A 14,508-nucleotide genomic window follows, 5' to 3' on the forward strand; every position below is an offset into this window, starting at 1 on the left:
TTCAGTTCTCTCCAAATTCTCTGCCCTTGTCCTGGAATCTTGACAACGCATGGGAATCACGTGATACATGTTGACGCTAACCTTCTATGTAAACCGAGGCGGTTGCGCCAATTGCCAACAATTCGAGGCCCACACCGTCTTCTGTCTTCACTTCCCACACCTCACGACCTCGCATAATAAACAATGCGATGGCCGTGGTCACGCAACGACGATGACCAAAAGAAAGGTGGACTCGCAGACTGGATCGCGCCAGCGAAGCCAAATAACTGGTCAAGCGCGCTGTATGAGCCGAGGACCCTGATTCCGGCGATCGCGCTCACAGTCTCGACGGTTGCTGGTGTCCGGCTCTACAAGACCTATCTGCGTCGCATCCCAACCGTCAACCACATCAAGCCAAACTACTACCGCCGCAAAGGTGTATTTGGCCAAGTCACGAGTGTTGGAGATGCAGACAACTTCAGGTTATTCCACACGCCAGGTGGGAGGATAGCTGGGTGGGGTATCTTGCCCTGGAAGAAGGTGCCATCAAAAAGAGAGGATCTCGTCAGGCAGACAGTAAGTGCTCTGTAACAAGACGGTACTAGACGTCACGGTAGGACTTCACGTCGTTATCGACAGCTAACTTTGCACCCAGCTACACATTCGGATTGCTGGAGTCGACGCTCCAGAACTTGCACACTGGGGCCGAGAAGCTCAGCCGTATTCGAAAGAGGCCCATGAATGGCTCATCAATCTGATCCATAACCGCCGAGTACGCGCCTACATATACAGACGTGATCAATACGATCGCATCGTCGCCCAGGTTTTTGTGCGCAGATGGCTTTTCAGGAAAGACGTTGGATTGGAGATGCTGAAGGCTGGATTGGCTACCGTATACGAGGCCAAAACAGGTGCTGAGTTCGGTACCGCTGAAGAAAAGTATCGCGCTGCAGAGAGGAAGGCTCGCGCGAACAGGGTCGGGATGTGGTCGAAGCCAAACTTCATACAGAGGATGGGCGGCGCCAGTAGTAAGACACTGGAGAGCCCACGCGAATACAAGAATCGGCACACCGCTGCAGACAAGGCAGATAAGGCAAAGAAGGCATGATGAGGAAGTTCGGCTAGAGGCACAGTCATACACCTGCTCGTGCGCAGAAGCACACGAGTGCTGCGATCGTGGCAGAAACGCGCCAGGCTTCTTCATCGTGCCGGCCCAAGCATGAGGAGTCACCAACGGTCCGAAGACCCCACAAAGCGAATTAGCGTATTGGCACAATGTGATACTGGGATAGTTCAATGTTGGCATCCTGTGGATACGTGATTGTAGAGACCGCAAAGTAAGCGGTCGTGGAGGGCGCGAGTTGTCGGCATGCTCTACTACAACGAGTGTACGTCTGAGAGTGTCACGACTCGTGCTACCCGTCCTCACAGATGTATGACTACTAAGAAGAGGCGCATGGTGCTGAAAGTAGTAATGCAATGACTTCCGCGACGCGCTAGTGTGACTGTATGGAGAAAGCTCTGCACGACCATGTCAAAATTTCTTCTCATCCGTGCTTGCGTGCCAGAATGCTGGGGATCAGAGTTTCGGCGCCGCAATCGGTGCTCCGCACGATGTTGCTCGCGACAATATGGTAGCAAACAGAGCAATTCGCATTTACACCGGGCGTACTTGTGACTGGGTCGCGTATAATGAGTGGATCAATTTGAAGAAATGCGAATTAAATAGAGGCAGTAAATGACCGCATACCACGCTTCATCCCTCCCGTTTCCCAGGATCGCCGACGGTCTTATCTGTGCGTTATCGGAGATAGCTTGATTGGCCCGTCGCGCATCATTGGAATTTTTTGGCTGCCGCATCACATCTTCCCCACAGATTATACATAAACCCGGAGGGAGTCATTCGTGCTCTGCTCAACTGGGTCGAGCTATAAGCCTTCAATTGCACCCGTCGGCCACCGAGCGACCTTCCTCCCGCGCGTTCGACGCCTAATCCTCCATCCTCATCCTTTGTCGAGCCCGAAGCTACCCAGTTGCTTGACTGCCTGCAAATGGCTCTCTGCGGACGTCTAGCACGTCGCGTACCTTCCCTTACAGGTCACACCCGCTCTGTTACTCCTTCCACATACTCTCGAAGTTTCACAACCCGAAGTGCTCGGCCGTTGACTTCGCTCCGCTCCAGCACAGAGTCACCTGCCGCCCTCCGGCAGCTGCGGGCATTCACAAAGGTCGCGTCGACATGGAATAAGACACAGACTGCGCCTAATGCAGAGGCATACCTGAAGAGCGGCGTCATTTCTGGCGCGCAGAACTTGGTCGATGTCAAGAAAGTCCTAGTTATTGGTAGCGGTGGTCTCAGCATTGGTCAAGCCGGAGAGTTCGATTACTCAGGTGCGCATACATTCTCATGCACACGCAAACTTGCGCGCTAACCAAGTATCAGGTTCCCAAGCACTCAAGGCCCTGAAGGAAGCTGGCGTCAAGTCTGTTCTTCTCAACCCTAATATTGCTACCATCCAAACATCCCACGTGCTCGCCGACGAGATCTACTACCTGCCTGTAACTCCCGAATACGCCGAATATGTCATCCAGAAGGAGAGGCCCGATGGCATCTTCCTCAGCTTCGGTGGACAAACTGCGCTGAACCTTGGTGTACAGATGGATGCCAAGGGTATCTTCGAGAAGTACGGCGTCAAGGTGCTCGGAACCAGCGTCCAGACTTTGAAGACCAGTGAAGATCGTGACCTCTTCGCGCGCGCTCTCGACGAGATCAACATTCCCATCGCCAAGTCGATTGCCGTTTCCACTGTCGACGAGGCACTGGACGCTGCCGAGAAGGTCGGATACCCCATTATCGTCCGTGCTGCTTATGCGCTCGGTGGTCTCGGTTCAGGTTTCGCGAACAACCCAGAGGAGTTGAAGAACTTGTCAGCTCGTTCCCTCACACTTTCACCCCAGATCTTGGTCGAGAAGTCCCTCAAGGGCTGGAAAGAGGCTGAGTATGAGGTTGTGCGCGACGCAAGCGACAACTGCATCACGGTCTGCAACATGGAGAACTTCGACCCTCTTGGTGTGCACACTGGTGACAGTATCGTCGTTTCGCCCAGTCAGACATTCAGCGACGAGGAATACCACATGCTCCGGTCTGCGTCCATCAAGATTGTCCGTCACTTGGGAGTCGTTGGCGAGTGCAACGTGCAATACTGCCTGCAGCCAGATGGTCTCGACTACAGGGTCATCGAAGTCAACGCTCGTCTCTCTCGTTCATCTGCATTGGCGTCCAAGGCCACTGGTTACCCACTCGCGTACACCGCGGCCAAGATTGGTCTTGGGCATACTCTTCCTGAATTGCCCAACGCCGTCACCAAGACCACCACCGCAAACTTCGAGCCCAGCTTGGACTACGTTGTCACCAAGATGCCCCGTTGGGATCTCAGCAAGTTCCAGAACGTCAAGCGCGACATCGGCAGTTCCATGAAGTCTGTCGGTGAAGTCATGGCCATTGGACGTACATTCGAGGAGTCCTTCCAGAAAGCTTGCCGTCAAGTCGACCCCAAGTACCTCGGGTTCCAGGGCGAGAAATACGGCGAGAGCTTGGACGAAGAGCTCAAGAACCCCACCGATCGCCGATGGCTCGCCGTCGGTCAGGCGCTCTTCCACGAAGGCTACACTGTCGACAGGGTTCACGACCTCACCAAGATCGACAAGTGGTTCCTGCACAAGCTCCAGAACATCGTCGACTGCACGCACGAGCTTGAGGAGATAGGCAGCCTCTTCGGTCTGAAGAAGGAGATCATCCTCAAGGCCAAGAAGCTCGGTTTCTCTGACAAGCAGATCGCCAAGGCCGTTAACAGCACTGAAGACGAGGTCCGTGCTCGCAGGAAGAGCTTCGGTGTCAAGCCATGGGTGAAGCGTATCGATACGTTGGCGGCAGAGTAAGCATCTTGGATCGCATTTGAGGAACGATACATATACTGACTTGCTATTGCAGATTCCCGGCAAACACGAACTATTTATACGTAAGTAAATTATCATTGCATTATCATTGCAGCATCTCCTTGCGATTGGCTATAGTCGCTAACATACAACCCTAGACCACTTACAACGCCTCGTCCCATGACATTACCTTTGACGACCACGGTATCATCGTTCTTGGAAGCGGTGTCTACCGTATCGGAAGCTCAGTCGAGTTCGATTGGTGTGCCGTCAACGCTACCCGCTCTCTCAACGAGCTCGGAAAGAAGACTGTCATGATCAACTACAACCCCGAGACATACTCTGTAGGTGGCATGAACGCATACGTTTGGCTTGACTAACCGCTTTTCAGACCGATTTCGACGTCGCCGACAAGCTCTATTTCGAGGAACTCAGCTATGAACGTGTCATGGATATATACGAGTTGGAGACTGCCAGCGGCGTTGTTGTTTCTGTCGGTGGTCAACTTCCCCAGAACATTGCTCTCAAGCTCCAGGAGTCTGGAAAGGCGAAGGTTCTTGGAACCGACCCTCACGACATCGACAAGGCCGAGGATCGCCACAAGTTCTCTTCCATCCTGGACTCAATCGGTGTTGATCAGCCCGCCTGGAAGGAGCTTACTTCCTACGACGAAGCGAAGAAGTTCGCAAACTCCGTCGGATACCCAGTTCTCGTTCGCCCATCATACGTCCTGTCAGGCGCTGCCATGACTGTCATCCGCGGTGAGGACGAGCTGAAGGAGAAGCTCCTTGCCGCTTCCAACGTCTCGCCCGACCACCCAGTTGTCATCACTCAGTTCATTGACGGCGCTCAAGAGATTGACTGCGACGCTGTCGCCTCCAACGGAAACGTCCTTGTCCACGCTGTCAGTGAGCACATTGAGAACGCCGGTGTTCACTCTGGAGATGCCACCCTCGTGCTGCCCCCTGTCCACCTCGACAAGCGCATTCAGGAACGTGTCAAGGAGATCGCAGACAAGGTTGCCAAGGCCTGGAACATCACTGGTCCTTTCAACATGCAGATCATCAAGGAAGAAGTTGAGGGTTCCGAGCCTAACCTCAAGGTCATCGAGTGCAACCTCCGCGCCTCTCGTTCCTTCCCCTTCGTCAGCAAGGTCCTTGGTACCAACTTCATCGAAGTTGCTACAAAGGCTCTCGTTGGCCGTGACGTGCCCGAGCCAACTGACCTCATGAGCGTTGAGAGGAATTACCTCGCCACCAAGGTTCCCCAGTTCTCCTGGACTAGGTTGGCGGGTGCTGACCCCTACCTTGGCGTAGAGATGTCATCTACCGGTGAAATGGCCTGCTTCGGTAAGGACCTGGTCGAGGCCTACTGGGCGTCCGCGCAATCGCAGATGAACTTCCGTCTTCCCCAGCCCGGTGAGGGTCTCCTCTTCGGTGGTGATGTCACACCTGGTTCGCTCCACTCGAACTCCCTTATCCAGATCGCCAAGTACGTCCACGCACTTGGCTACAGGTTCCTTGCTGCCAACAAGGACGTCAAGGAGCTTCTGGAGAAGAACACCGAGGGCATCAGCGTCGACGTCATTGAGTTCCCCAAGGATGACAAGAGGAAACTCCGTGAGGTGTTTGAGAAGAACGACATCCGCGGCTGCTTCAACCTGGCCAAGTACAGGGCGAGTGGCCTGTTTGACGAGGACTACGTAATGAGGAGGAACGCGGTCGACTTCGGTGTTCCGCTATTCATGGAGCCCAAGGTAAGTCCATCACCCTGACATTCAAGGAATGATAAGCTAACTTCAATATAGACTGCCGTTCTGTTCGCTCAATGCATGAGCGAGAAGCTTCCCAAGAAGGAGGGCATCCCAAGTGAAGTCAGGTCATGGAGCGACTTCGTTGGTGGTCGACCATAGAGGAAGAAACTTGTTGGTTACTACGGCAATGTTGATGTTTTATCGGAAAAGGAATGGTTCTTTGTAAGAGATATATCCAGATGTAGGGTCAGGTGGGATCAAGATCTTGGGACGGGATGATCGGGATGAAGATTATGTTCTCATGTGTATAGCGTTTCCAGCTTGCGATCAGCTCTATGGGTCGGTCAGCGGGAGTTGTATCAGTTCCTTTTACTTTCAATTTACTTGAAAAGTTTACCGCTCATGTGGCCAGGTAGTCAAGGATACATTTAGTTCTACGTTAGTCCGCTGATCTTTGCAGGTATTGTGCTAGAGTGGGTGTGCTGTGATACCACGAGAAGATGGTGGGGCATTTCACATGTGTAACAGGTACTTTGGTGTCTACATTAGTATGAAACAAAGAGTTAAGAGAAATCTTGAGGCAATGTAGTCTTCTGGGTTGTCTGTGTATCTCGACAGCTAGGTTGAATCCCCTGGGATGAGGTGCTGGAAGCCACGTTTTGTTTGTCTTTACTCAATTTTCCTTGGCGAATGAGAGGCTCTGGGAGGCAGGTGCGACCACTGGCCAGAGTGAAGGTGAGCCTAGTCTTGGCACTGTCACTTACCTTGTCACTTCCACTTCTACTTACTCTTCAACTTCCCACAGCTACCCCTCGGAACGCGCAAACTCTACATGAACAATATGCCAATTTATTACGATACCATCATCGATCCTTCGGGCGAGAGACTTTCTAGCGAAGCCGCAGAAGTCATGTAAGTTTGAAGTAACACAACGTTTCATAAAAGCTTACCTGATGTATAGCTCCGAGATGAACCGCCAGCGCTCACCTCTTCTTCGCCTACCTGCTGAGCTACGGAACAAGATCTACGAATACGCGCTCGGTGGTATGCAGCTTCGCATCTCCTACAGTGAGAGGAAATTCGCCCTCCTTTCTGCATTGTCTTATGATCCGTCCGTCTCGCTCACACCTCTCCATCGATTCGTCGGCTTGACGCTCGTGTCTCGGCAGCTCTACGCGGAGACCAAGATTCTACCATTCGAACTATGCACTATGGATATCATAAGGTCCTCGTTCTATCAAATAGAGAGACTTAACACCACTCAGCGTCAGGCCATATCAATCATACGTACACATTACATGAACGCTATAAGTGGCGCAGTATGGAAAATTTTGTGGTCAGAGGTCAGATTGCTGACGGGGCTAAAGCGCGTGGAAGTTTTCTGCTGTCCAACAAATTTGGGACTATCGGGGCGTATACATTTAGTCGAGGCTGTCGAGAAGGGACTCGATCGAGATGATGTAGACGTCGTGGTCGATTTTAGGAACTTTGTGAAGACTTCCGCTTAGCTGTCGGCACGAGGCCGTCGAATACATGGATGCATACGACCCCAGCTGGCCAATGAAATCTGGTCATGGCGTAGAAGCACATATTGGAGCAACAGATGGGAAAAGGTATTCTTTGGTTGACTGAAAGAGGACGGAGCCCTTCATCTGACAATAGCGAGCATTCTTTACATTACTTGCATCCATCTTCTGTATTCCGTGTGCCTGATGAAGCGAACGGTGACACAGAACCGCATATCCAACTTGCTCTTCATTCCCACGCGACAATGGAATGAATGCCTACGCAGAACCCGCAACACTGTAGTAGTAGCTTCACAGGGTAATACATAACAAACAAGTCACACCCTATCCATTCACCCAAGACTATCAACATCGGGCGTGATACAAAAATCTTGCTCTCTGTATTTGTTACCCCTGTCACACCTAAAGTCTACCTAACACTCTTCTGCAACTCAAAATATCCTACAACTTGCACTCAACCATGTCCGATAAAGAAGATATGATGGCCGAGGCAGATACAATGTACGTCTGAACGTTGAAGTCATCATGACAAACCCCCATGCTGACTACATCAATAATAGCACACAACGCAACCAGCTCGAGTCGCCACTCCTAAAGCTGCCAGGAGAAGTTCGAAATAAGATCTACAACTACGTCTTCTCGGTTGGCAGCGTCTACTTCGGTCGCTCACATCATCACTATCGCACGAGCGAGACAGACTACCAACCGGAAGGATGTGAGCCCACCGATCTACTAGACGTCACATCGACGTGCCGACAAATCCGTTCAGACACCTCTACGCTACTGTTCAAAAACAACGTAATCATCATAGACGACCAAAAGATTTTCAAGATAGTTGAGCAGCTAGAGCCGCACCAGCTCGAAGCGATCAAAGTTCTAGAGATAATCTTCTACGACATAAAGGGCTGTATGCCGAACTTGACTACTTTGAGCAGAATGTTCGCCAGGGAGTTCAAACATTTCCTGGGACTTGAGAGGATAAGCGTTAGGTTGATCTGCTGGCTCCAGGATGATGATGTACTCGAGCGCGAATGCGAGGCATTTTGCGAGGCGATTAGGAAGAACACTCGTCGTAAGCCAATTGAAGTCACAAATGCGTTGAAGCATGAAGACGACGATGAGGGGAAAACGGACGTGGATGAAGAAGAGACAACGTCCGACGATGAAGCTGAGCCTGAGGACGAAGGACTGGTGGCGATGACGATGACTCTACATCTATGAAAAGTAAGTCATCGGACACCAATACTGCCGTGGAAGAGGACGAGCCTGTGGAGCAGTAACGCTATCTTAGTTACAGCTGTTCTCGATGAACGTCTTGCAAGAGCACGACCTCACGGGCTGCTCCGGTTTTGATAGCAACGCATGGATTATAAAAATAAATGCCTATATCGAGTCTATAAGTGCCATCGTAGCTAACAGACCAGCAATGCGGATACATTATGCGTGCATGCAACAGCACCAACTATCTTCTCACCTTCCATGGAGTCGTAGCCACGACCCCAAGACTTCCTAAATTTCAGACCAAGCCCAACGCCAAACCAGCGCCATGCCGAGTGATATCAATATGCAAACTGTCGTAGTAGAAAGGAATGGAAACGCCCGCAATACCTGCAAATTCGTGTTCGCTAAATGCTATGCATATCATGTCGTCACCGTTATCGTAGATGCTTAGACGCGGATTCCCGCTCCAGAACCCCATCGTAGCTTCCGCAGGCCGAGGCCAGTGCCCTTTATGCCTGCAGCAGCTTCCTTACCGCAGCGTCCGGCCTCGGAACCTGCGGTGCCAATCTGACCCATCGCCTCAGCATGTCCAGTTTCTTTGCCGACGACGTAGCCAGCTGAGAAACCAATGGCGCTGACGAGGACTACGACACCAGCGCTGACGACCCAGGTAAGCAGCGTCGGGCTGATTTCCTCAATCATCGGGGTTGTCTTGCGTGCTTTTTTGACAGTACGGCGGTCTTTGCTGCTGCTGCGAGCACCGGCTATTGGCGGACTGGCTTTGCGCTTGGACTTCTCGGAAGGGCTGCTACTGGTGCTGCATGGGGATGATGCGGCCTCTTCGGATATGTTGCCCAAGGCCACGGACTCTGGCACCATGCGGAGGGAGGATGGATCGACTCGTGTGGATGAGGGAGTGTTCGCGCGCGGTTGGCCTGGCTTCGGGAGGCCACGCACAGCGGCGGCAGCCGAGAGCAACGTGGATAGGCTGGCGCGGAGGGCCTCGTCGTGGTCGGGTTGGTAGTTGGGTGCCATGGCATTGTAAGGGTTATGCTGAGGGTAGGAGTGCTGTCGCTGTCCAGCCGGCCTCACGTTCCTGCGAGGTGTGTACAGGGTGCCGGACTGCGACCGGATAGCTTGTTGGTTGTTAGGGTGCGAGAAGGCGTTTGGCCGTGGCTGGAACTCCCGTCTTGAGGAACGTGGGTAGTTGACCGCCGTCGCATTCTCATCGTCATCATCTTCCCTCTCAGACATGGTCTCCGAAGACGCCACCGACTGCGGAGTTTGCCTCAAAGGTGACGGAGCGATGGCCTCGTTGGAGGATGTCATGACCCTGTCCGACTCGCTTTCGCTCTCTTCATACTCCTCCTGACTACTGTTTCCTCCCGCCGTGATGCGGTGTCCAGTCCCTATTGAGAACTGACCGCCGCCTCGTGAGCGTCTGTTGGGCCGCCTGTGCGCGTTGGAGTCGTGCTGCACCGTGAGGCCCGTAGTGATGATCTCGTCGGTCGCAGAGGATAGGGAGGTGGACGAAGGCGCCGATGCGAGATCAATCCATGACTCTGTGTACGATGTGTCAGCTGTTGCTCGACGTACAGATGCAGTGAAGCATTGAAAGAGAACGGGTCATACCCTCTGAGCGTTGCCTTGAAGACGCAGCGACATGTCGAGAAGGAGGCATGGCTTGGTCCTGGTGGTTCGCGTCGTCGGCCCCTATGTTCTGTCTGCCTGCTCGCGGTGGACGGTGATCGTGCATCGCACCCTGGCCTTCACAAATCCGAGCCTTGAAAAGAGCTCTGCGGCGCTGGACCTCAGCAATAGTCCCTATATCCCCGAGCCCTAGGTTGACCGGTGGTGTGGAGGTATGCGCTCAAGTGGATCCCAAGGGCCGTTCCGACTTCGGTTCTTTGTTAGGACTGGGAACGCTACAGCTTGTTGATCGAAGCAAGAAAGGCCAGCGCAGCTCTGAAACAGCTTATCGGGGCCCAGAAACAAGGCACGGCACCCAGAGCCACCGAATCCTGTCGCGGCGACGCTGCGAGTCGTCGTTGGAGATAAGGTAAGGCCGCGGACGAGCTGACGCTATGTAGACTGGCTCCCCAACTTGCGCACGGCCAGGGTCTGGGCGTAATGACGTTTCGTGGGGAAGGGTGGGAAGCGGAGACCACGGTAATCGCCTTGGGCGGGGCGCGAAGGAACACGATCGAAGCGAACGTAGCAAGCAGAAGGAGACAAGTTGATGTAAGGAGAGATATCGCAAGGTCGAGGCTGGAGTACGTAGACGGCTGCTCGTTCCTGACCCCGTGTCCCGTCTGGTCGTTGGCGTATGACCATTGGCAGTAGGTGTGGGTGACTGACGAATCAGACGTCGCTCACTCCCCTTCCTATCCAAGCCTGGCGAGTCTAGACGTGCTCACCTGCCTTTATCCAGGACATGCGCATCTACCTCCTGAGCGCATTTGCCCTGTGGTCTGCGGTGTGCGAGACATGGTCGCGTAGTCGCGCAGCCTCATCGCTCAGTGCTACGTACAACCATGCCAAAGTCTATACAGATCCATCATCACTCCGCCCTCCTCGACGCTTGTTTACCACACGCTATCTATAACGTCATTATCTGGGGTGTGAAGCGAGTCGAGTTGCGCCACGTAGACTTTGTTCTTCTTCGACATGGACTGGACAAGGGAGGCCAGCTCTCCCGTGCATGCCTTGCAGGAGATTCGCGTCCTCCAATACCGCATACTGTAGGTTCGCTCATCTGTATCAAGTTCAAGTTCTCCTTTCCTTGATCCCCATACTGCTTCTGGAGTACGTCACAGGCTTGGTATGAACAACTGGGGAGACCTTGCAATGCAAATAGCGATCCTACGAATGAGATGCAAACACACCGTCCAGCTCGGTGTCCAGTTCGCCGAAAGTCAATTTCGTATCGTACAGGTATGGAACATCGACTCCGATCCATGCAGATATCATACCACTGTCATACATCCTCCTCTATGCGTGCGGGTATTATAGCAAAATCGTAAGCCGAGCCGCAGGCTTAGGGAAATCCAAAATATATCGAAATGCGTTCCAGTTCATCCAGACCAACCCCCCATGTTTCGTGAAATCTCTAGTTCTTCTTCTCTTCTTTCTTCTCCTCCTTCTTTGTCCTGCTCTTGAAAAAGTCCGAAATACCGTCCTTGAACTTCTCCCAGGGTGTGCGATTCAGGTGGTTACTGAGTTGGCGGTACTTGTACATCTCAGCCCAGCAGTCGCGACCCCATTCGCAGCCAGCCATGTTGACCATAAAGTCGCGATCTTGCTCTTGGTAGTGGATATCGGGGTTGTCGCCATTCTCACCGCATGCGCCTGGTGGGAAACTCATGATTTGGCGTTGCTGGATAAAGGCAACGTGAGGCCTGATCCAGGGCTGGTTCTGGTACATGTACTCGAAAGCGTCCTGCTCCTTGTGCTCCCACTCCATATGTTTTTGTTCGTAGCCGACAGGGTCCCACCAGATGTCAAGCAGCCTGTCGGTCCACGCGCTTCTTCGCACCATGAATGAGCCCAGATTGAAACCGCCACAGTCTTGGGGTAAGAGCATGTTGACAGAGTCGACCTTGCCGTCTCCCACTGGTGAGCGTGTCTCGGGGTCGAGGTATTCGTCGGTCAGAGGATGGGTGATGTTGAGGGGGTTGTAAACGTTGATGTCGCGATATGTCACGTCTTGTAGCTGCTTGAAGACATGCTTCTGAAGGGAGTATGTCGGCTCCATAATGAACGTGTTCGTATCAAGCCACCAGAACCTGCGAGATATTAGCCTGGACCACATCATCTTCACGCAGCACGTACCATTCAGCATGCGGGTACTTGCGCATGGCGTTGCGAATGGTGTCAACCTTCTCCCAACTTTCTCTCCACTCGTGCGCATAACGCTTCTTGGTGCTCATGTCTACGATCTCCAATTCGTAGCCCCAATTCCTTGTGTACTTCTTCTTATTCTTGACGCTGTCGCGTTCGATAGCCCATTCGCGGGGACCCTTCCATTCCATAACACCTCCACCTTGGTTCGCTGCGAGTATAACGACGTATTTGCTGCCGCCGCCGAACCATGCGGACCGTCTGTACATACGACGGATGGCTAGATCTGTCAATGCCAATCGCGAGAGGGGGGGCTTGGAGGAGGTGATGACTTACGTGTGTTTGAATTGTAGAAAATGAAGAAGAATACTACGAATAGTACCAATGCGACCCGTTTCCGCAGACGCCATATTGTCCAGGCTATGCCATTCAAAATACGCATTACTTTGTTTTGCGACCGCCCACGACCTAGTTTCTCCTTGTCGCCGTGGTTGAAGGGCAAGCTTGTAGAGATTCTGCGAAAGTGCTTGCCGAAGAAGCCTTGGTTTCTCGGGGTGAAGCCGGGATATCCTTTCACCTCAGCACTCCGCTGTTGAGCCGATGCCCAAGTGACATTGTGTGAAGAGGAGCCATTCGGGTAGGGGCTCGTCCGCCCACTGTTGTCGTATGGGGTATTCAAGCCCGGGCTCGACCATCCGCCTGGTTGAGGCGAAGGCGATCTCGACATTTCGAAGGCGCCTGGCGTGCCAGGAATGGAGGGTAAGGCTTCGCCCAGCGAGCGGCCGTGAAGACCGCTGGTTGTGCCTAACCTGCTTCGCGACTCTGCACTGTCCGGAAGGTTGATATTACTGGGCGGCAATTGCCTTGCAGCAGAAGAGCGCCTCCTGCGTTGGCCACTTGAAGCGGAGAAGGAGGATTGGGAAGCCAGCGTGACTTTGGCGGCGTTGGACGGGCCGGGTGGGGATAGAGGAGCGACGCCGACGTGAGGGTCGTGGCGACGGGACAGTCAGCAACAGTCGCCGCTGTGATTCGATGGCAGCTGCTCGAGCGTGCGGTACTGCAGAGGCAGCGTTGTGGTATTACTGAGGACAGCTGGCGGCTGGTAGCCAAGTTCTCGAACGGCAGGAGCGCGGCGGTCGCACTTGAAGCGGGAAGGAGCGTCGGGGAGAATGCGGTGCAACGTCCAAGGCTGTCGTCTCGTCAATGGCAATTGATATAACGAGGGACGGGAAACAATAAAATACTACAATACGTCGGGGTGTATAGCTGCTGGAAAGGAGTCTGGCGATAACCCAATCTAGGTCTTCGAGTTCGCTGCTTGGCGTGGATCCAAAAGGAGTACGCTAATTCCGTCTTGCGCGCACCTCCAGGATTGACTACCTTTCAAGACTCCAGTCTACTCCGCGGCAACGATAGACATCTGCTCCGCGACCTTGTGTGGCTTCAATGCGTCCCGTGGAGCGCGAAAGACGCTGATATACAGCAGCTGTGGCATCGTGTGGTGATATTAATAGTTCGTATTCGGATAGCTGCACCCACATCGCCAGCAGGCGCGCAAGACCGACTTTGATAACAGCTGTCATGAGTTGTTGTGCGTCCAGCAACTCCAAATGAGGTGTCTGATGTTTCCCAAATGATTCTGGCACGTTGCAGTGTGTTTGCATGTGCCCCGAAAGGTTAAATGCGAACGTGTGGTCGCAGCTTCGGCTGACCACATTGTGCACGCTTAAGCCGTGGCCGCCTAACGGTAGACGTCGCAGAGGTATACATATCACTATATGCTATACAGCCTGATAGTGTGTTCACGAGAGTACCTATAACCGGCGATGGAGTCGCGTCTATATAGTGGTGGTACAAAGAGGAAGAGTCCCAAGCACCTGTTCGGCTGAACACCACTGACCCAATCTCCACGAGTTCATCACTGCTACCACTGACTGCGACAGGGTCATGAAATGGAGAAGAGCCTCCTCAGGTACTTATAAAGGCATCCACCAAAGAGTAGACAGGGAAATGGTCGGCGCATACAGACCGCACTGACGGCTAGCTAGCGCCATCTTGGCGGCGCCTTTCTCGTCCAACGGTTGGTGGCAGCCCTGATTGATCTGGCGCTTGAGTTACGTCGTCCTCCCACCTTACTGGTCCATCTCAACTTTCACTAGACACGACATCCAGCTATGCTTCTGGAGCGTCTCAGATTTCGCATAGTGTTGTACAATTCCAGCCCAGCGAATCCACGGCGGTTACTGAGCCTAA

General features: G+C 53.2%; 5 protein-coding genes across 5 annotated transcripts; 3 read left to right on the forward strand and 2 right to left on the reverse strand.

Moving 5' to 3' along the window:
* Window positions 1-183: 183 nt before the first annotated feature.
* LCL3 (putative endonuclease lcl3) lies at window positions 184-1,087 on the forward strand (the record flags this gene model as incomplete). Its single annotated transcript, XM_051445287.1, has 2 exons — window positions 184-555; window positions 635-1,087. 2 exons carry the CDS (start codon window positions 184-186, stop codon window positions 1,085-1,087), a joined length of 825 nt encoding a protein of 274 aa, XP_051303384.1.
* Window positions 1,088-2,030: 943 nt separating this feature from the next.
* Window positions 2,031-5,827, forward strand: ARG4 (argininosuccinate lyase; the record flags this gene model as incomplete). Its single annotated transcript, XM_051445288.1, has 6 exons — window positions 2,031-2,370; window positions 2,423-3,914; window positions 3,971-3,998; window positions 4,074-4,259; window positions 4,307-5,671; window positions 5,723-5,827. The coding sequence occupies 6 exons, from the start codon at window positions 2,031-2,033 to the stop codon at window positions 5,825-5,827; spliced, it is 3,516 nt and encodes a 1,171-aa protein (XP_051303385.1).
* A 1,827-nt stretch (window positions 5,828-7,654) lies between these two features.
* J4E86_004752 (uncharacterized protein) lies at window positions 7,655-8,415 on the forward strand (the record flags this gene model as incomplete). The annotated part of the gene is made up of 2 exons (XM_051445289.1): window positions 7,655-7,695; window positions 7,755-8,415. 2 exons carry the CDS (start codon window positions 7,655-7,657, stop codon window positions 8,413-8,415), a joined length of 702 nt encoding a protein of 233 aa, XP_051303386.1.
* A 447-nt stretch (window positions 8,416-8,862) lies between these two features.
* Window positions 8,863-10,171, reverse strand: J4E86_004753 (uncharacterized protein; the record flags this gene model as incomplete). Its single annotated transcript, XM_051445290.1, has 2 exons — window positions 8,863-9,977; window positions 10,048-10,171. The coding sequence occupies 2 exons, from the start codon at window positions 10,169-10,171 to the stop codon at window positions 8,863-8,865; spliced, it is 1,239 nt and encodes a 412-aa protein (XP_051303387.1).
* Window positions 10,172-11,524: 1,353 nt separating this feature from the next.
* Window positions 11,525-12,982, reverse strand: J4E86_004754 (uncharacterized protein; the record flags this gene model as incomplete). Its single annotated transcript, XM_051445291.1, has 3 exons — window positions 11,525-12,200; window positions 12,247-12,535; window positions 12,592-12,982. The coding sequence occupies 3 exons, from the start codon at window positions 12,980-12,982 to the stop codon at window positions 11,525-11,527; spliced, it is 1,356 nt and encodes a 451-aa protein (XP_051303388.1).
* Between the last annotated feature and the right edge of the window lie 1,526 nt (window positions 12,983-14,508).

This window comes from Alternaria arbusti, assembly GCF_024043155.1.
Source record: "Alternaria arbusti strain BMP 1465 chromosome Unknown scaffold_5, whole genome shotgun sequence".
Classification (NCBI taxonomy): domain Eukaryota; kingdom Fungi; phylum Ascomycota; class Dothideomycetes; order Pleosporales; family Pleosporaceae; genus Alternaria; species Alternaria arbusti.